This window comes from Rousettus aegyptiacus, unplaced genomic scaffold (genome assembly GCF_014176215.1).
Source record: "Rousettus aegyptiacus isolate mRouAeg1 unplaced genomic scaffold, mRouAeg1.p scaffold_m13_p_9, whole genome shotgun sequence".
Taxonomy (NCBI): domain Eukaryota; kingdom Metazoa; phylum Chordata; class Mammalia; order Chiroptera; family Pteropodidae; genus Rousettus; species Rousettus aegyptiacus.
In genome coordinates, this window is record NW_023416312.1 from 17,998,200 (window position 1) to 18,021,689 (window position 23,490).

The 23,490-nt window shown below is 32.9% G+C and overlaps 1 protein-coding gene across 8 annotated transcripts in view; it reads right to left on the bottom strand.

Annotated features, from left to right (window-relative positions):
* Positions 1-23,490, bottom strand: part of DMD (dystrophin) — a 2,254,165-nt gene that overhangs the window by 1,308,485 nt on the left and 922,190 nt on the right. For all 8 annotated transcript variants that reach the window (XM_036227209.1, XM_036227208.1, XM_036227211.1 and 5 more), the window contains 4 exons: positions 20,925-21,026; positions 20,688-20,795; positions 14,214-14,393; positions 259-434 (listed from right to left, as the gene is read on the bottom strand). In XM_036227209.1, coding sequence (XP_036083102.1) covers positions 259-434; positions 14,214-14,393; positions 20,688-20,795; positions 20,925-21,026 — 566 coding nt within the window. The remainder of the gene's footprint in view (positions 1-258; positions 435-14,213; positions 14,394-20,687; positions 20,796-20,924; positions 21,027-23,490) is intronic.

The window sequence follows — 23,490 nt, forward strand, 5'->3', positions numbered from 1 at the left end:
CCATGATTTCTTCTTTCAGTTCTGAAAACAGTATTTTTATTATGCGGTCAGTTTTTATTGGGCTAGTGATTGCTTGGGAAAATTTTAAAAGTTAATTCATAATTATTCTCACTAACTTAAACTGACATTACACGCACCTGAGGCTTCTGGAGATATTGCTTAAGTAGAAACAGTACCATCGAAACAGATGAGAATGAGTTTTCCTGCTAAACAATTACTCTTTACTTAAGGATAAAGCCAGGGGTAAAATCCTCTCACCTTTTCCTAATTTCGGAATCCACAATAATCTGCCTCTTCTTTTGGGGAGGTGGTGGTGGAAATTCCTCTTGCCCATGCTTTACCAGGATTTGTTCCCTCGTAGTCACCATAGTTACTGTTTCCATTACAGTTGTCTGTGTTAGTGATGGCTGAGTGGTGGTGACAGCCTGTGAAATCTGTGAGAAGTATTGAAATAGAGGTCACACAATGCTTGAAAGACTTCAGTAAAGACTGCTTGGAGTGGCAAAGGAAAATAATGAGAAACTGTTCCTGCTTGTTGGTAAATTGACCTTCAGATCAAAATAGCACTATACTGAACCCAAATCGAATTGTTTTATCTAAGTTAAGTTATGTTGACTGAAATCACAAAGGAAGATAATCTCGAAACCAAAAGTAAACTTACTGCCTTCTCAATTTATTAGTCAAGCTATGGGAAATAAAGGGAGTAATGGAAAAAAAACTTAGAATGTCATTCTGACATTTAATTAGACATGCTGTTTAAAACATTTACAACATCGAAGTAAATTTTACTAAGGCTTCCCAGAACAAATTTCATTGCCTGGCACAAAGTAGATACTTGTTAAATAGTTTATTGAATGCATCTTGTGACTATGGATGGTCTAGACATTTTAAACAAAGTTATATGATCTTCATAATAAATGACTTTTTATGAGAATAAGTAAAATATTCTTTAAAATTAAAACAAAAGATTAATGTAAAGTGCCTATTAGTCCAGAAATAGATTAAGCTGAATGTTACTCAAAGGCTAAAAAGTATACTACTCTTGCTTGATTTAAATTAGTGAATAGTTTCCCAAATCAACAAACAAAAACAGACTCATAGAGAACAAAACGATGGTTGCTAGATGAGAGTGGGGCTGGGAAGCTGGGTGAAAAAGGTGATGGGGTTAAGAGGTACAAATTGGTAGTTACCAAATAGTCATGGGGATGTGAACTACAGCATAGGGAAGATAGTCAATAAGATTGTAATAACTGTATAGTGTCAGGTGGGTACTAGACTAATTGGGGGGATCACTTCGTAAATTATATAAATATATAACTACCATGCTGTATACCTAAAACTAATATAAATAATATTGAATGTCAACTCTAATTGAAAAATAATAATAAAATAATATAAAATAAATATTTGAGTTTCCAAAGTTAGCATTAAAGAGTCTTCTTGGTTTAAAAACACTGACTTTCTGTTCAAACTTGTTAAAAAATATTTTAGGCACGAATAATCACTTTTTGGAATAATATAGTTTGTGACCCAAGTCATGACAGGTCATTACCGTAGTTCATGGGCATTGCCAAGCAACTCATACAATTGTGAGACACTTGCCTTCTTTCCTTCCTTAACCACCAATTCTCTGTCTCACCATCCTCCTGTTTTAGGACTAAAAAATCACCTCCTGGGATGTTAATCATTACCCTTCTAGTAAACCAAATTATTTGGAAGACCTATTTTCAAGAAGACCAAAACAGATGTGCACTGCATTCACTTATAGGTACTTGATACGCACAGAGCCAGGGACCAGGTTAGGACCAAGATTAGTTTTATTGATTTTCTTGAATTTGCTGGGAGATAAAGAAAGGATTTGGGGTAAATTCCCTGCCTCATGACTGATGAGTCATTCCTTCAATGGGAGAGAATCAGGGAAGCCTCAGAATCTTCATATTTCAGCTTCCAAACAGGCAATTGATAGTAATGAAGTTCTTTGTCATGATGTCTTATGTGAAAATTATTTTCGACAAAACATTTTAAAAATGCTAACCTTTGTGCAAGCCACATCTTTACATATGTCAAGGCCTTAGTGACTTCCATTTTGGTAGCCTTAATAGTTTTTTTTTAAAGGACATTATGAAATACAGAGTTTCTATGTGTGACAAGCACAGGTTTTTACCTTCTCTAAAATGCCTATAAATTCATTACTCAGAGTCAATCACTTTGCTTCAAACAATAATTATATAGTCTGTTGACAACTTATGCCAAATGAAAGCAGAAAGTAACTATTTTAAATGCTTAAAATATAACCTTAAATTTACTTGTACACAACACAAAATGACCATGGTGTGATCAAATTAAGTTTACCTTTAATCAAAAAGAAAATGTAGTTTTGAAGCAGGATTCCAAGAGCATTTCGTTTTCTCAGAATAATATTTTTTAACAATGAGCAAACTTTTGCATATGATGACGAAATGGAGAAAATATTGTTCAGATAGAAAATTTATAATTTTATATGTACAGGCACCAGAATGCAGAGATTCTAAAACATAATTCTATATTTTTGCAGTTCCATCTAATGTTATGGAACATTTAGTTTATTGAATATTTTGCTGTGATTTAATTTATCATTGATATCTATTATGAAATTGGATAGATATGCCTGTGGAGGGTAGAGGAAAGAGAAATGGCAAAATGATATACTCTGAAATTGCATTTAAGAATATAGCAAACTTTATAATATAAAAATAATCATTTTTAATAAAATACACAAGGCTCTGTAATTTTTCTATACTATATTCATTACTGTACTATAATTGAAAATACTACTTAATTTCCCTTGAGATAAAGAAATAAGAAAACAAATATGCATCAACCCTATAAAATAGGGTATAATTAGTTATATATAACTAATTTATAATTACTTTCAACACTTATTTCATATAATAAGAATAAAAGACAACTGACCATGTACTAAATTGTTCCATGATTTTTATTGACCGTAAACAATTATATGTTAGAATTATTAAAAATATAGACAGGAAGAGATTATGGAGGCGATTTGGCATAGCCTCCTACTTACTTTAGGATTCCATACTGCCAGAAGCAGACAATTTCCTGAATGTGGCACCAAATTTTCCCAATGATAAAGATCTTTACACCTAGTGGGAACCTGACTTTTTATAACTTCATTCATTTAAAATTTATTTTGAACACTAAGCCAACACAGAATAAATTGAGTATTATTTTTGCTTGTCTTAAAGATGTAAAGCTTGATTATCTTGATTCTGATAAATCTTTATTCCCAAGCACTATAACACCAGGGACTTGCTAGAATTAGATTTAATATGATTGCGTCTCCAAAACCTAGGTTTTCTGCTTTAGACACCATATTCAATTAAAGTTATCTAAAGTTTTGTAAGTTACTCAGGACCTGAATCACAATATTTCAATTAAATTCTGACAGGTATTGATGATATATCACTACAGGATATTTAGAAATGAATAAAATGGAACCTTTATTTTGGAGGACCTAACAGTCTAGTAATGAAGGTGTCAACCACACGAATAGTTGTGAGATAAGGTGAGTGCCACATGAAAATATATAAGTATGCAAAATAATTACATGCACTGAGTATATAGTAATCAAGGAAGTTTCTTTTTAAATGTTAAAGACAAGAAAAGTAAAAGCAAAAATAAATGTATGGGACTATACCAAACTGAAAAGCTTCTGCACAGCAAAAGAAATGGTCAATGAGGTCAAAGAGGAAACCATATGAATGGGAGAAGATATTTACAATGCCTCCAATATGAGGCTAAAATTAAAAATATACAAGGAACTCACACAAGTCAATAACAACAACAACAAAAAAAACAAACAATCCAATCAAAACATAGGCAGAGGACCTGAATAGACACTTCTCCCAAAAAGACATACAAATAGCCAGCAAATATATGAGAATATCCCCCGCTTCACTAGCTATTATGGAAATGCAAATCAAAACCACAATGAGATACCATCTCACACAGGTTAGAATAGCTGTTATAAACAATACAAGTAATAACAAGTGGTGAACAGGATGTAGATAAATAGGAACCTTCATGCACTGCTGGCGGGACTGCAAATTGGTACAGCCACTATAGAAAATAGTATGGAGTTTCCTCAAAAACTAAGAATTGAACTACCATACGATCCAGCAATCTCTCTACTGGGTATTTACCCCAAAGACTTGAAAACATATATCTGAAAAGATATTTGCACACTGATGTTCATAGCAGCACTATTCACAGTGGCCAGGATGTGGAAACAACCAAAGTGTCCTATGATAGATGATTGGCTAAAGAAGCTGTGGTACACATATACAATGGACTATTACTCAGCCATAAGAAGAGATGAAATACTACCATTTGCGATAACATGGATGGACCTTGAGATGATCATGCTAAGTGAAATAAGCGAGGTAGAAAATGTTAAAAATCACATGATATCATTCATGTGTGGGATATAAATCTAAAAGCAACAAACAAACATGACAAACAGACTCATGAACATGGACAGTGGACTAGTGGCTACCAGAAGGAAGAGGGTAGGGGGAAGTAGATGGGAGTAGAAAGGGACAAATAAGTGGTGACAGAAAGATATCTAACTTTGGGTGGTGAACACACAATGCAATATATATACAACATACTGTTGAATTTTCCACTTGAAAATTATTGGATTTTGTTGATCAATGTGGCCCCAGTAGTTTTTAATAACAAAAAAATGTTAAAAAAATAAAAATAAAAAATAGAAAATAAATAAATGTTACAAAACCAAATTTCCTTCAGCCAGTACCTTAACATTTAAATTTATTCTGATACTAAAGGCTGCATGTAACATTTATCTTTGTTCATATGATCATTTATAATGGTAAAATACCAGAAACAGCCCAATGTCAGTAGGTGATGGTTGAAATAAAGTATAGTACATGCATGTGATAAAGTATTCTACATGTTTCAAACATTTTTAAGTGTCATTGAAACTGTTTACATTATAATACCGAATAAACGATACAAGATATAAACATTGGTAGTTATATTTTGGCAGAGAAAGCATAGATAACTTCTATTATGTACTATACATTTCTGCATTCTTTCTATTTTCCAACTTTCTACCACAAAATGTTTCTTGCAAAACGTTGCTTTTATAAACAGAGAAAAATTTCAAACATTTTTTTTCTAAATTGTTGTTTTAATTCTATCATTCCTATGTATCTTTAGAATTATGAGTCTCTCATTCAAATACATTAAATTAGGACAAATAAATATCTAATAAGGATGACTTACTGCCTTCACTAAAATGGTAAATAGGGCAAGGCCAAAATTAGGATATAATATAGTTTGAGCTATATTAAAAAAACTTTGACTCTATCTAATAAATTCTTACCTATTAATTAACCTTTCTCTGTTTTGATTGTGATTATACTGAAAATTACTTTTCAATATCCTCATGAAAATAAATGTTTTTAAACATTATTCCCTTGACCTGTCAGGTAATTAGTCCAGGAGAAATGAAAAAGAGTTTAGAATTATTTGTCTTTAGATTGTGAAGTTAGTGGCTCTTACGGTGATTAAATGTAGAGGCCTGTGAGCCAGACTCCACAATTCTCAAACGCCAGGTCCATAGTTCACGTACAGTACTATCCGGGGAAGATTAGTTACTATCTCAGAGGTTTGACTTATTTTCTCCGTATATAAAATAGAAGTAATAACACATCCCTCACAGGAGTGTTGCAAATAAGGCCAGTTTCATGGGTGTGCAAATTATGCAGACACACAGCTTCCTTCACTCAGAAGGATCCCATGCTTAGTTTCATACTCTGTGTCACCCTCTTGACTTTCTCAATAATTTTTTTAACAGAAGCCCTGCATTTTAATTTTGCACTGGGCCCCATAAATTATATAGCTGATCCTGGTTGCAAAAAATTGAAGTATGTCATGTCTATACACAGTAAGTTCTCTCTTGGTGGATATTATTAGCAATAGGCACTATCATTTCTAAATGTCCAGAGACGATTCAGGAATTTATTTTTTTATACTGGACTTTCTAACTCATAAAGTTATGTATGTTGATTTCTAAATGTTACATTTTCCCACTGTGATAAAAACTGGAAAAGTATTTACACAGTCTCTTGATAGTTCTAGGGTATACATCTTCTTGCAATAAGATTATATAATTTTGGTAGGTCTGGAAAAACCAAATTACTCTTGAATGATAAAGTTCTTTATCATATCTTCCATTTATTTAAAAATGCACATTTCAAAGAGGAACTTGTACATTTATTTTAAGCATATTTAAAGAATTTAAGAAAACATACAATGAAAAGAAATATTTCTTTTCCAACACGATCTCCAGTTTCTCAGGGGCAACTAGTTGTATTTACCACCTGTTCTTACATTTTAAATTAACTTTCTTGGTGCTGTTATTTTTGTCTGATATTCTTAATTGCAGCTTTTAATTTTCCATTGAATTATTTAAATATTCTTGCCTTTGTAAGGTCTTTGGAATTAGAGATTTCTATTTCTTGTTTTGTGAGATATTTCACTATCTGAACATTTATAGAAACTTACTAAAAGAAATTCAAGTTATAAAAATTAGTTACCTGATTTGTGTTATCATTTTTATTATTATAAAACGAATACTTACAATAATAGCTACCAATTACAGAGCTCTCTGCATGCCTCAGGCATTGCACTAAGTGCTCTGCATTCATTATCTTATTTAAAATACTTAGAATAGCACCTGAAGTAAAGGCTTAATAAGTGGTAGCTGTCATTACCTTGCAATGGCCCTAAGAGCAAATATAAATATTATTCCCATTTTATAGATGAGTGGTAAAACTTCAAGCAGATACAACTTGTGAGTGGCAGAGCAGAGCTATACATCCAAATCTGATTATCCTTTCATCCACCTCTTAGTAGCTATACTCACTTGCAACTACACCTGTTCAGATTTCTGAATGGTGATTTTCCTTTAAGGGATATAACTGGGTGCGTTTATATACACACACACATACATATGTAAAGTCAGAAGAAGTTCGAAAGTGTACACAATGGCACATGACGATTTAATGCATTTTAGCTCTTGACAAATTATAATTAAATCTGTGCAAAATCAATGATATGTAATACACCTGATTTCTTTTACAAATATATAATCATATGGACAACTGTGGATCAAAGTTTTCTACTGCATGGTTTGTACATACATAACCTTATAGTGATCACTGATTTTTTTTTTTATTTTTCCCCTCTTGCCCCTCCTCCTTCCCTCCTGGTAACCACTAGTCTATTGTCTATGTCCATGAGTCTCTGTTTGTTTGTCCTGTTCCTTTGTTGCTTTTAGATTTATATCCCACATATGAGTGATATCATGTGATTTCCTCATCTGTCTGGCTTATTTCAATTAGTATGATTATCTCAAGGTCCATCTAGGTTGTCACAAATGGCAGTATTTCATCTCTTCTCATGGCTGAGTAAGATTCCACTGTATATATGTACCACAGCTTCTTTAGCCAGTCACCTACTGTAGGACACTGGTTGCTTTCCTGTCCTGGCCACTGTGAATAATGCCACTATGAACATCAGTGTGAAAATACCGTTTCAAATATGTATTTTCAAGTCTTTGGGGTAAATAACCAGTAGAGGAATTGCTTGATCATAGAGTAGATCGATTCTTAGTTTTTTGAGAAACCTCCATACTGTTTTCCATAGTGACTGTACCAATTTGCAGTCCCACCAGCAGTATATAAGGATTCCTTTTTCTTCACGTCCTCTCCAACATTTGTTATTACTTGTCCTGTTGATTATAGCCATTCTAACCTGTGTGACATGGTATCTCATTGTGGTTTTGATTTGCATTTCCCTAATAGCTAGCAATGTTGAGCATCTTTTGATATATTTGCTGGCCATTTGTATGTCCTCTAGGGAGAAGTGTCTGTTCAGGTCCCCTGCCCATTTTTTGATTAGATCATTTTGTTGTTGTTGCTGTTGTTGTTATTGAGTTGCATATTTTAGATACCAGGCCCTTGTCATAGGCTTTGCTTACAAATATATTTTCCTATTGAATGGTTGTCTCTTTACCTTGTTGGTGGTTTCTTTTGCTCAGCAGAAGGTTTTTTTCTAGTTTGCCAAACTCCTATTAATTTATTTTAGCTTTTATTTCCCTTGCTTTTGAGGTCAAATTCATAAAATCCTCTTTAAGTCCAAGGTCCTTCAGTTTAGTTCCTATGTTTTCGTCTATGCATTTTATTGTTTCAGGCCTTATATTCAGGCCCTTAATCCATTTTGAGTTCATTTTGGCATGTGGTGATAGACAACAGTCTAGTTTCATTCTTTTGCAGGCAGCTTTCCAGTTTTCCCAGCACCACTTATTGAAGAGGCTTTCCTTTCTCCACTGTATGTTTTTGGCTTTTCTGTCAAAAATTATTTACCCATATAAATATGGGTTTACTTCTGGACTCTCAATTCTGTTCCACTGGTCATAATTATTGATTTTTAATAGGTGTAGAGGCACTGAACTTCCACAGCTTAAACATACTGCATAATCATAACAACAGGTTTAGTTGCAAATTGGTAGCCAGGCTTAAAACTATCTCCGTAGGCATAGTAGCACAAGGCATAAATATCCAATGGTGTAAGGATTTACAACTCTAAGCAAGAGAAATAATTTATATGCTGAATTTGATAATAAACCTGGGGTAAAAGATCAGGAGCTCACAAAGGAAGCTGAGCTATGAATCAAAATGCCATAAAATGCTCCATCTCGTGAACAAGTACAAGTACAGAGGAATTGCCATAGCTGAGTTTAGCATACAAGGCGTGCTGAAGTTCATGACAGTGGCTTGGTGACAAAATTTTAATATTAATTGCTGTCCTTTTTTGATACTGGTAATAAAGTAATATAACTTCTTGAACAGATACTGCCATTGGAATCATGAGTACAATTAGAGTTGATATTCAAAAGACATCATAAAAGGAGTATTTTTCCTTTTGAAATAAAATATTATATAATAATTAAGGTTTATTCTATATAACTGTACAATTTTTATGTATATTTTCCCTCACTTCAAATTAGCTTTTGTACGAAGAGGTATATATTGACTTCAGGATTCATATAAAACACAGAATCTGAGCAACTGTGTGAATTGAATTAAGTGCATCTGAAAAATTCAAGAAACAACAAAATTTATTGTTTCTGATACACCTGACCATCCTCTACACACCATCTGACATGAAGTAATGAAACACATTCTTTAACTAGGGATGTACATTATCAAGTATACATTTAGAAAAAGAACTTGTATTTTTCTTTATGTGGTATTCCATTTATTGTCAATAGATAATAGATGTATCCACATAGATGCTGAGTATTTTATCTTCACATTATTTTAATGATATACTCTAGATGTGTGAAATGTAATCATTTCAGAAGTCAGTCTTTTTTGAAAAGGAAGAGGATTTTATTTTCATTATCATCTTCCAGGTGACTCTAAAATTGATATAGCAGGGATAGTTGGCATCTCTCCACTAATTACTCCAGAGTTTTGTATAAAATTTTAAGCAAAGAGAAACATATCATAGACATTTGGAATTATAATGACACTGTAGAAATCTTCCCAGCCTAAACTTTTCATTTTATGAATAAGGAATTAAAAATGTCAACAGTTAACTCAGCTCTAGTCTCTTAAATTTTCAATGGCTACAAAATTTTATGCTGCTATAGGTAATGAATTTACAACATAAAACCAATTGCACTGATAACACAAGGCCCAATCTCCAATACCTACTTTAGTTAGAGATTACAATAGGATATAATTTCCAAAGTTATTTAAGCTATAATTTCAACATTTTCTAATAAAACATTTATTAGGCAACAAAAGATGTTCTAAAATTCAAGATGTTTTCTCCATGAATTAAATAATATAGAAACCTAAAATAAGTGAGAGAATTTTATTTTAATTCTAGCTTTTATAAAACCATTGGATTAAAAAAAAAACTGGCAGTGGACTGATTAGGCTTGGAGAGCTTTCAGGAAGCTATGAAACGGCTGTCAAATGAAAGGCTTTAGAGTATTTTTAATTAAAATCATTGACAAAAAGAAGAGAGGCAAACCAATTTTAACCACATTTCACATATCAATAGGTCTACAAAATAATACATTAAGAATAGGTACAGTCAGAATTTCCATGTAAAATGTTTTATGGAGAGTAAAAACAGGATCCCTAAAAAGTGGGAATGAACCCAGAAAAAAAGACAAAGAAATTTTTATCTTAACACTTTGGAATCTCTCTATTTGCATTCTTGGTATTATGAAAAACACTGGCTTATTATCTCCAACCATGTTTTACAATACTCACGTGTTTGGCAAAAGTTTTAAAAGTCTCAAAAGGACATATATGATATAGAATAGATATGTACACACATAACAATCACTTTCTCTATTCGGGCCTCCATGAATACAGACACAGACATATATTGTATAAACACGTCTCATGTTCAAGGAGAGAGAAAGTCTGAGTATATTAATTTTATCTTTAAGATATTTGTGCTTGTAGTTCAGAACATTGCAAAAATGCCCATTAGGAATAGAGCAAAATATTAATGAAATGAAAAGATCTATGAACTTATATGAGTCATAGAACATTCCTTATTCCTGGCAAAGATGATTTACTGTCTTTAAAAAATCACAAAACTACAGAACCTCTGGACTTACCTAGACAGATATATTCTTATATCTAAACATCTGATGCTGTTTAATATAAATTATGATAATAAATTATAAATCATATGAATAATATACCCTTTCCACAGTGTATATGATTTCAGTTAAATGGGGAAAATAATGTTTCAAATTACTTAAAATATATTTAACTTTAAAGTATTAACTTTAAAATTTTTCACTATAGTACTACTTAATAATAATCAGCATAAAAATACGTTCCTCAGGGTCACAGCATTTAGGAAAAAAAACTATAAATGTCAACAAGCATATTTCTTAAAAATTGGAGGAAACAAGGTCATTTGTATATTTAAATAAGTCAATCCAAGGTATACTTCATTTGCTCTCTTTTCTCACTGTAAGTATCCACATAGCAAGGATTATTATTCTTTCTAACTTTTAGAAACAGAAATTATCTCTATTTTCCTAGGCTACGTTCTCATCAACTTAAGGATCCTCTGCTGGCGTCCAGGTATTATTTAAGTCAAACCTGACTTTGTAATGCAATGTAACAGCTCTCACAGTTGATTTTTTTTTCACATTTTGATCTCTTGCCATGGTACTGTTTCATGAGGTCAAAATCCCTCAAAGCTTTGACCTGAATAGCAGTGAAAATTTCAGGCACACAATGTCCTTTATATGAGCACAATCAGATGCCTTGTCATCTCAGTCACAATTCCTATAACTTACTGGATTTTAACCATCGCTGGATTTTTGCTCATTCTTTGTAGTACCAATCATTTAAAAAGAATTTTAAAAGATTTAGTATATCCAGTCATTAATGGGGCTGATTTTTACCCCCTTAAACATGCTGGAAAATATGCAAACAAGGGAGCTTTGATCTTCAAAGTTACAACATTATCCTTAACATTCTTGGAATTTTTCTTATGTAATTTTGATCAAGTTTAATCTGCCATTCAAGAAAGGAAATCAATGTCTTTTTTAGTTATAATATACCATTTCTTTTCTCTATCTCCTATTAATTCCTCTTTTCCCAGGTAGCTTTATTTTTGTCTTTCTAAGAGTGCTAAAACTCCAGCAAAGATTTGGATTGGGCTTATGATAGTGCGTTTTTGGACAAAGCCAATGAGCAAACATTGAAATGTGAGCATAAGAGAAGCTCAACTTTAATGTTCCAAGGAAGCAACTTGCCTTATGTAAGACCATTTCTCTGCTTTTAGAATAGTATAGGAGTGTACAACTGTTTGAAAATAAAACTAAAAATGACTCATAGGGAACCACAGCAAGCCCTCCAGACTCAGTAAACAGTATGCCTTGCATATCAAGAGCACCTTTTTTCCCCCTCAGAATGCTTTCATGTCTATGGTTTTATTTTATCCTCATCACATCTCACTCAGCAAGTAGAGCAGGTACATGTTGTAATGTATGTCGTACATCATCTTATAAAGAACTATACAAACCAGAGCTAGTACTGTTTTATTATGGAATTTGCAAAATTCAAAAATAAGAGGTTAATAAGTAAGTTGCCCTAGGTGGTGGTCTCATAACTACTAGACCATTAACAAGAAGGCTTCTAAGATTTTTTTCTATTAGCATAATCAAATCAGTAATATTTTGGTGAGATGTACAACTGTCTTCAGAAAATAGTCTCATTCCAAGGGAATACATATATTTAAATTTTTCACTGCTAGAAAGATTTCTGTTGTCCCCACTGAAGGAAGCACTGTAGAAAACCAGAATGTGAGAATTGGCACATGTCATTATCTTGCTAATTCAATGTTTTTTAATATATATAGTCAGCAGACTATATCAAAAACTGTGTGCAGATTATTGACCCACTGAATGAGATTTTTCTGAGCACAGAGTCTAGGACTATGCATTTTAACTAGTTTCCCAGGTGATTATTATGCAGACTCAAGCTTGAAAACCACTGCATATAATGCAAGTGAAGGAGATAATGACCTATTGTTAAATCACATCTCCATAAAGATATTGCTTTAAAGGGATGCACTGCAAAACAACTTATCAAATATTGCTAATCTTAACATGGTAATTATCATTTTCTAGCAATGATAATCCATGACATCAATGGGTACATATTGGAATGATATCATTTTTGGTTTAAAAAGTATCAAATTTTCTAATGCTTATGTATTTATTACACAGATGTCAATGGTATTGCAAAGTAGTCATGGCCAGATCACATATAATAAGAGGAATTATGATCTGGTATTAAAATCATTATTAGATCAAGTAACTACTAAAACCTATTCAGTGGAAAACAAATGGAATTTTTATTATCAACCTTGATTGCATGGGAAATGACTACAGTTTATATTCCTTCGAATCTTAAATTAAAGACAAATAATTTTAAATATGAATTTCATTTTAAAAGGAAGCTTGAACTGTCATTAAAATCATATATGTTGGCTGATCATATTTTCTTAAATTGTATTTCCAGAAGCAATATTTTAACCTTCATTTCTTCATCTTTCAACAAAATTTCTTAAGTGCTATTTATCAGATGTCGAGTCTCAGAAAAACAAATTTCCTGCACTGTCTCACAATAGAGGTATATGCCTAAATCTTTTGAATGTAGTCGTTGCTGTAATAGAGATGTGTGCATGGTGCACTAAGCTATAAATTATGGCCAATTAGTAAAAGCTAGCCTCTATGATGCAAAACAATAAGGTAGGATATGTTAAATACTGTTATAAACTGTGTTAATATTTTAAATGACCACCCATGATTACATTATCTAATGATATCAAATAATAGAAGTTGCCACTTTAAAAATACTCCATTTTTAGTGCTTGCTTTGGCAGCACATATACTAAAAATATTCCATTTTCTTTAAATTACCAAAACTTTAAAAACTCTTAACATAAAAACATGCTATGACACTACAAGTATAACTGAGATGTTTGCCTAATCTACAGCCAATACATGTTAGTGTAACTAAGCCACATTGATGATTTTATTAATCAACAATCTGTGGCAGAAAGGAAGTCCAATGAATGGTTAAAGTCTCACTTACACTAACAGAAAGAGGTCTTTAGTGAAATCAAAGGACCTGGGCCACAGCCTGCTTCTATCTCCTTGGACAATTCACTTTTCCTCCCTAAGTTTCATTTTCTCTCATGTGAAATGTAAGGGTCAGCTAATGGCCCTCATGGTTCTAGGAATCTATACTTTGGGGTTAGATTGTGATGACACAGTCCCCTAGCATTTTGTCTGACTGCTCTAAGTTACTCAGATGCCCATTCCCATTGAAATGAAAAAGAATTACACTCTAAAGCAGTAATTAGCTCAGTCAATTAGCACTCCTTCACCTCTCTCAGATTCTCCAATATCAAAATAACCATAAGTACCATATTTATATTCAACTGAATACCTGGCAAGGACTAACCCACTGGCATACTTTGTAGGGATATATAGTATAGCTCTCTTAATGAAGATTTCAAAAATCTCAAGGAACATTTATTGTAGGAAAATTAGGATCACTAACCTGTGCTGAACTCTTTTCAAGTTTTTGGACTAAATTATCCCAGCGCTGGGCAAAGTTGTCCAGCCATGTTTCCATCTTTTTGGTTACTATTGTATTTTTGAGTGTCGAAAGAAGATCTTGGTTAAGTGAGCAGAGTTTGTCCATGGTTTGCTTTTTCTTTTCTAGATCTGTTTTTAAAGCCTGTTAAAACAAGGAGGGATACAGAATAAGCCAAGGTTACATTTCATAAAACAATACAGTTCAATTTGCTTTGCATTTATTTTCACTTTGGAATAGATATGATTGCTATCATGTCTGAGAAGGATCAAAAGCCCATTATAATATAAGTAGAAAATTAAAATCCCAATAATCTTTCCAAGAAGCTTGAAGAATAAAAAAAGTCAGAAATAAACACCTAGTAGAGGAACTTAAAAGCTACTTTAAAATATTTGAAGATCTGCCAGTAAAAAAGTAGCCTTGTTTCAAAAGGCAAGAGCAAGTTCAACATATGGAAATTACTTTTTAATATTTAACAGAAGAGTGGAAGGCATGACTCTTGAATATTAGTGAATTTCCTCTTAATTCCTGATAAAATTCAAGTGAAATTCCACATGCCAGGAGTACAGAAGAGAACATGGTGAATTGAGATGAACGTGACTAATTCTGAAATGCTATGATTATGTGGATAAATTTGTAACATTACTTATTTCCACAATTTTTATATTCTTTTCATTATTTGGATATAAAAGCCTTGTTATGAAGTTTACTGACTTAAATTTTTAGCATCTGTTATTCAATTATATTTTCCTATTTGAGTAATTATCTTCTAAACTTAAGTTTAGAGTCCATTAAGTAACAGAACTTAAGTAACTGAGTATGAGACAAATCTTTTGCGATCACTTTGTATGTTTTCTAAACATGAGTGTATATATGAAGTAATTGTTATACCATTCATATTCCAAAAGTTCCTAAGAGTTATGGATGGTTACACACACCCTTCGGTTGAAATAAAATGAAGAAACAAAGTGGCCTGTGTGAAATCAGTAGATCAAGAGAGCTTATTCTTTCACTTTACCCATTAAGGTCACCCCGTACTTTGGGAAATGTAATTTCCAGCTCCTAAATACAAGTCCCTGACTTATAAACACAGAACAAGAGGAAAGAAAGGAGAGGATGATTTTGTAGCCCCATTACAATCCTTTCTTTCTGGCAGTAGCAAATACAATGAACATAAACTAACCTGTGAGACCTGTCTTTCCAAAAATAATGCAAATTTACTTAAGAAGGACTAACATTGCATATTGCATATAATAAAGAAATTGTCATGAAACAGATGCACCAATTGCTCATGAACTGAAGTGCCAACCACACAGAGAAATCAGTACACACCTCCTGCAAACGACACTTTATGTATCTCATTTTGGCATGCCACCTGCATTGATAGCTAAACTGCAGAAAGCTCTGGCATCTCCTTCAATTAGTTCATCTTTTATTCAAAATCGGCTTCACCTGGTATACCTTGTATTGCCATCTAACTTCCCATCATTTTTAAGGAATAAAAGCAAGTTTTGAAGTTTAGTTTTAATTTTTCTTCAATAAATAAGTTTTTTTCACTATTTTTCTAAGTTTGAAAGGATGCACTAGACCAAAATATGAGCTAAGATATGTAAGGTGAAATCATATCAAAATAAAATTATCATGGGAGTTTAGTGATAGGTTTTATACATTGATTATGTTTGTTTAATTCATACATTCACTTTCTATTAAATTTATGTGCATATTGAGACAAGTAATAAAGCAACAGTATATGGCACCTGCCTAGAGCTGGGGCCTACATTTTTTTCTTTTTTTTCTTATTTATTATTATTTGTGCCTGGTCTTCCTAGGTGGCCTCCCATCCAAGTACTAACCAGGCCTGACCCTGATTAGCTTCCGAGATCAGACATTGGGCTTGCTCAGGGTGGTTTGGCTGTAGACCATGGACTGTGGCTCCACTGGGGCAAGAACCCAGGACCCTCTGCATATAAAGCAGATGTGCTTACCGCTACACTATAGAACCACATCTTAGGACCTACATTTGAATTTCATTGTAGACTACTCTACTTCTTTATGGTGTCTCATTTTCCTTTTTTTTTCTTAATTAACTTTTGGCATGCATTTATTTTGTTGTAAGCCATCTCAAGTTCTTTTCAGAAAAAGACATGATAGAAATAAAAATATATTCTTAAAAATAGAAAGATATAAATACAATCAATCTTCTTTGGCTTACTATCTCAGAGCTTAAGGAACTATTTTTGAAAAGCTCTCTCTACATACAAGGCTAAGGGATGCACCCATTATTTAAACTAAATGTGTAATGACTTGGAAATAATTCAGAATGAGGGCTGAGAGTTATATTTAAAAAAGAGGAAACAATTTGCACTCAAAATATATGGGTAACCTCATGTTACCTAAACAGCTTTTCTTAGATGATCTATAAAACTAATTGGATATCCAAAGAGATTTAGCGGCAAATGAAACTAAGCTTCCTGTGTTCACTTTAAACCAAATGAAGAAGCATTTGGTGAGCATTACAAAAATAAAGGGAAAGCCATAATTAAATACTATTAGGAATCATGCTCTCATGGTAAATTAAAAACATTATTATAAAATTGGGGACTTGCCAAATCAATATATTTTTTACCTAAATCTATATGACAAAAACACTGTGCTAATAAAAGGTTCCATCTATTAAATTCTAGATCTGCTTTTTAAAGTGGCGATGCCAGGTTAGGTGTTCTACCTTAATTTATTTCCTCTTGTTTGCTCTGGATCTTTCTCTCTCCCCGTTATCTTCCAGTCCCTGAACAGCCCTCCTACCATAACCAACAGAAGGAGACAGGGAATCCAGGGTGGTACCAGACACACTGAATCACAGTAATGAATTACCTCCTCCCATCTATCCTTGGACTTTGATCCTTTTCAGCGTGAATTTCATGTATATATATATTAAATAGCTATGATTTAACTGTTAGTAATTATAAAAGTATAAAAAAGATATCTTTCTGCCTATCAAAACCTGATCATAGGTCTTGATCATAGGTCATGAGTACCAGAGACCCACAAATCTCTATAAAACTCAGGAGGCAAAAGGAAGTTCTAGAAATCTTGTACAAGGCAGAGGTCAGCTAGGATCTTAAAAGAAGAAATATATTTTATTTTCATAGGAGCCAGACACCTGTACCTACCCAAGGTAGGCAAGAAGGTACAATCAATAAATCAGATTGGACCAGCAGCAGAGACAGGCAAGAGACAGATAAGCTGCTCAGGAAAATGGAAGAGACATGTTTTATCTGGTCAAGGATAGATGATTTGAAGTAAAAAAAGAATGTACACTTACAAAAGGCCCAGAAAATCTTCACCCTATTCTCATCTGAAGTATTCTTCAGAGAATAATGCCAGAGAAATTTCTCTTACACAGGTACAAATAAATTTTGTACCTATTTTATGTCCAGTTAATTATCTGTATGTGAGAAGTACTTTAATTCATTCTAATCACCTCTTGTTATACTCAGGTAGACTGATCCATTTGGGGGGGCGCGGCACATGAATGTTTTTGAGGGAACATCAGAATCTCCTGGAGGGCTTGTTAAAACGCAGATTGCTGAGCCCTGCTTCCAGAGTTTGAGTCCATAGGTCTGAGTTGGGGCCTAAGAATTTGCATCTAATAAATTCCCAGGTGATGCTGATGCTCCTGTTCTAGGGTCCACACTTCAAAAACATTGATTCCATCTGGAAGAATTCATTGAGAATGAGCACAGGAGTCGAGGTCAAGGTAACAAGTCCTGGTAAAAATGCACCATCAACGGGGACTTACTGAGCTCCCATAAGCATTCTATTCTTGCCATCTAATCCCAAAACCACCAGGGAGTGCCGTCAATTCCACAGAACTCCTGTAGCCCCTGCATATTACACTTTCTTGGATCGCCAAGCTTCCCAGAGTTGTCTTTCCCTGGCAAACATCACCAGTCCTTCGCCGCATGTTGCACACTTCCCCAGAAACATCCCTCTTGCAGAATTGGGCGTTTCCCTAATAGCCTACATGATTCTATAGGTCTTAGAATTTTCCTCATAAGGAGTACAGTTTCTTCTCTCCTTTTTCTTCTATCCTTTACCACAAAAAAAAAAATCAGTTTTGATCATAAAAAATAATAGACCTACATGATTTGGCTAAAACTACAGATCTAGAGTAAATGAAATACTTGACTCCTCATATCCTACCTCAAATAAAAAATAGAAGAAAATCTCATGGGTTGTTAGTGATAACATTTCAAAACAAATTATACTGATTGTAAATAAAAAAGAGTTTTAGCACACTGTATCTATACCTAGGTATGTAGCAGAAACTGGTGACAGATGGTACCTGTTTTGGGTCTCAGATTGTGACATATTTTAATGAACATTAAATTCTTATTCACTGCCTGAGTCAGCAGGGGAATTTTACCTCAAATTCTAGACCAGCTGTCAGGTTTTGTTAATTGGTTTAAACTATCAAATGATAAGACTTATCCATAACATATTTTCACTTGGTTCACAAGTAAGGTGACATAATTTGAATTTTAATCATATTGGAAAATTATTGAGACTTTGCTAAGAGAGGGTTGCAATGGCCCTGAGGCTAGTAAAGTCTTTTACACACAAAAAATGTCAACATAGTGGCATACAACTGTTCAAAATGACAGTTCTCAATTACAGTTTTTTTTTTGTCAAGAAATCAAACAATGTGACGAGTTTTGAAATAGCTTAGAAGGCCTAGACCTGAGTCTGAATGTCTCAGTGCTCTTTCTAACTCTGTTACTAATGTCCTATAACACTTTATATACATGTCATGTGCTTTTTCCTAAGCTTTGATTTCCTATTCTGAAATAATTTTCTCTCTCTTCCTCTTCATGCCCAATGCTACTTAGTTCAGTCCTTCTGTTTCGTCTCCTTACTACCAAAAGTCTCATTACCAAAGAGAATTCCAAAAGTGCAAATATGATTGTTATCAAACTCTTAATGGCTCCCCATTAGCTATAGAACACAACTACAAATATATCTCTGATATTTCTGCATTCTGCCAATATGTATATAGATTATTTTTCAGAAACCTCAAAAAGTTATACCATCACTCAAAAGGCATATATTCTTTGAGAAATGATTTCTTAACAATAACAAGCTAGCTTGTAATAACCAGGAATATATAAATGAAACTATTTTAAATAAAAAGCTTAAAAATTAGTAATTATGGAACAAAGACATATGACAAATATTTGTAAAATAGTACAAATTTAACAGAGGAAAATTATTTAAGATTAGCTTTAAGTAAATGATTTATTAAATGTAATATATAACATTAATACAGATATAAATAGATTCACTTAGATAAAATTTTGAAATAGTAACCTCAAGTCATCACTTAATAGAATTGATCAAAAATAAAAAAGAAATCCCAATTATGGAATATTTGACTTGAAAAATAAAGCTTATTATTAGATTGGCTTCTCCTTTATTAGAAAATAAAAAGATTCACAGTGAAAGAGAAGTTTTAGAATTTGTTTCCAATTCTGTAAGTTTCAACTCAAACTGAATTATCTCAATGAAGCTTTTCCTGATTGTCTTTGTACTAACAAAGTTCCCTCATTTCTCAAAACACACGCAATCATAGTTAATGCCATTTGGTTTGCTTTAATGTTTTTTCCTTGCTTCCCAAACTAGGAAATAAGCCCCTTATATGTGAGGATAATCACTCTGTACTTCTCATATTTCTCAAACAACCTATTTTAGTCTGTTGCTTTAGAACCATACTGTTTAGAACACTCACATGTACTTCTTAGTGTTACATTTTTTTAAATTTTAATTGTAGTCTTATTCCTGGTATGCTGTATTTCTTTAAGAGTACAATTTTGTCTGAAAAAAACAAAGTTGAAAATCTACCTATATCTTATGGAATTAATCTTTGCATACTTCCAAAATTCAGACATTGAAGGCCTAACCCCCAATGTGATAACAATAGGAGGTAGGGCTTTGGGGAAGTATTCAGGCTTAGTTGAGGTCATGACAGTTGAGCCCTCATTAGTTCCCTTTCAAGAAGAGTAAGAGACACCTCCATCTCTACCATGTGAGGATATAGCAAGAATGTGTTCTCTGGAAGCCAGGAAAAGGACCTCACCAAGATCAAAATCTGTTGGCACCTCGATCTTGGAGTTTCCAGCTTCCAGAACCATGAGAAATAAATGTCTGTTGTTTAAGCCACCCAGTCTATGGTATTTTGTTAGAGTAATCCAATCCAAGACAATATAGCTTTCTCTATTTTAATTAAGAAAAGTAATAATATGATATAATTTAATAGATTGGCTTTAGCAAGAGCAATGGGCATTTGGTTTAAGATTTGAAAGAATAGAAAGATGAAAAAAATGGTGTTAATATAGACTATAGGATTAAAAAAAAGCTACTGTAAGCTAAAACAATACATACAGCCAGTTTTTGAAGACTCGTTAACATTTCACTTTGATCCTTAAAGCCACTTGTGTGAATCTTGCTCACTGCATCTTCTTTTTCTGAAAGCCATGTACTAAAAAGGCACTGAAAGAAAACAGATAATTCCCCAAAAGGAATTAAGTAATTATTAAAGTAGATCATTCCATTTTTGCATTTATTCATTTAACATCTCTCCATGTCTTTCAGTGATACAATTTTCCCCACATGACTCACCTGTTCTTCAGTAAAACGTTGCCACTTTAGAAGGATGTCTTGTAAAAGAACCCAGCGATCTTCTGTCCACCTACAGATGTTTGCCCATCGATCTCCGAGTACCTGGGAAAGAAACAACCCACCACAACATCAGCAAACAGTTAATGGTTAACTGAATTCCACTAAAAATAGCAAGAATGACTGAGGAAAGTATTTGATTTTGAGTCTCCTATGTGAACTACTTATAAAAGACACCCTTCCTGCTTCTGCTTATCATGAGATAAGCACTTCTATTTTTGTTTGTCTCTAGATTACTTCCCTCATGCTTTCACCTTACATTGAAAAGCAAAGATATTTATAAGAAGTATGAAGCAGTTATCATACCACCAATTGAAATGTCTGCACAGAAAATGTAACATAGAAAAGATATAAATATAGAATTAAATAGGATTTTGCACTGATAATATGTAAAATATGTATCTTTCTTAGGTTGGAAAATACATCGCCTTCACAGAATAAAAGTCTGACTACTAAATAGAATGCCCCCGAATACCCCTATGTGAAGTGATCCTATATAATTAGAATTGTTTGTATCCTGATTGTAGAAGAAAATTATTGGTGAATTGTTAGTGACAAATTATATCCACATGTGGATTTTAATAATTATCTGAATTATCATTACAAAGTATTTAAAATGACTATATCTCTCAACTATTCTAGTAAGAAAATTGTATATGCACACCGATGTTCATCGCAGCATTATTCATGGTGGTCAGGACATGGAAACAACCAAAGTGTCCTACGACAGATGACTGGATAAAGAAGTTGTGATACATATGTGTAATGGAATATTACTCAACCAAAAGAAGAGATGAAATAATGCCATTTGCGACAACATGGATGGACCTTGAGATAATCATGCTAAGCGAAATAAGCCAGACAGAAAAAGTTGAAAACCACATGATATCACCTATATGTGAGATATAAATATAAAAGCAACAAACATGACAAAAAGAGACTCATGGACATGGACAGTAGACTAGTGGTTACCAGAGGGTAGGGGAGAGGGGGAGGGGGGAGGTAGATGGAGTAAAGGGATCGAATATGTGGTGATGGAAAGACATCTAACTATAGGTGGCGAACACACAATGTAATACATATAAATCACTGTTGAACTGTACACTTGAAATGTATTGGATTTTGTTAATGAATGTCACCATAATAAATAAAATATAAAAAATAAAATAAAATTGTAATATTCTCTGAGCAAGAACTGCCAGATCTTTAGAATATCACTAAAGTCTAGGTACACACACTATTTCAATATGTATCATAAACCAAGTACCAATGGTTTTTAGATGAAAAAGTGTACGCTATGATAATTTCTATGCAAAGGGAGTGATTTAACACACACAAAAATGTATCATTTATTTCAACTGCATTATGATGCACTTCAGAGCCTAAAATTTCAACATTTTAAACTTTCTCATAAATTAGAGAATTATTTTCCCATAGCTATTGGATTTTTAAAACTAGGTAGATGGTAACTAGATGTAATATGATTATTTTGTAGTGTATAGAAAGATTTAATTATTATGTTGTAGACCTGAAACTAATGTTACATATAAATTTTGACTAAAAAAATAACAAAATAAAATGATTTTGTACAAGTCAAAAAACAATTACAAGTCCCTAAAATAGGGACATGTTGTTTTATTCTGTAAAGAATTAGAGCTAGAAAAAAAAAGTTTGTGACTCATATTTTTTACATTTATATTCAGCATCTAAGACTAGCCTTATCATAATTTCTACCTTACTTGATGCTACCTGTTTGAATTGATCCACCCAGGAAATAAAATATGATTTAGATAAATACAAAAGTAATTAGCAGTATGACAAAATCCACCTGTTCCTAGGTGACTTGGAGACCCAGCTCATTTTTCAAAAATTTGTTTGATCTATCATATTTTTTTCAAAAAGTTCATGCTATGCATGAATAAGAAGTAGGCAATGAAAATTTTACTACAGTATTAAAATGATCATGTACTCCTATGCAACTCACAGTGAGTTTTCATTCAGTTTTTCTTCAGAAATATCAATAAAAATGTTACTGCTTTCAACGTAATACAACGTTTTCATTTTTTAATAATTTCATTCTCTACTTCTTTTGAATTATGTTAGTTTATGACAGAAGCCATAGCACTGAAATAGTAATTCGAGATATTCAAAGGAAATATGCTAACATAAATCAATGAATTCAACAATATTAGCTATTTAATTATTACAAGGTAGTATTTGGAATTTTTCTTTCTAAACTATATTAGAAGTTCTTCTAGCAAACTTGCTAGCGAAAGTGTGAGTATGCATCAGGTAAAATGGCATGTAATATATCTGTTAATGGATTAGTTGTGATAAATTTAGCTTCCAGCAGAGAAAATCATACCCATTAGACATAAACTACAGCACCATCTGCCTGATTTGATGATGTAATATAAAAGAGCAAATTGTGGGATGCTTACTGCAGCCTGTCAACTCCACTGGAGATGGGCGTCAAAGGGAGTCAAAGGGATAAACTCAAACTATAGCA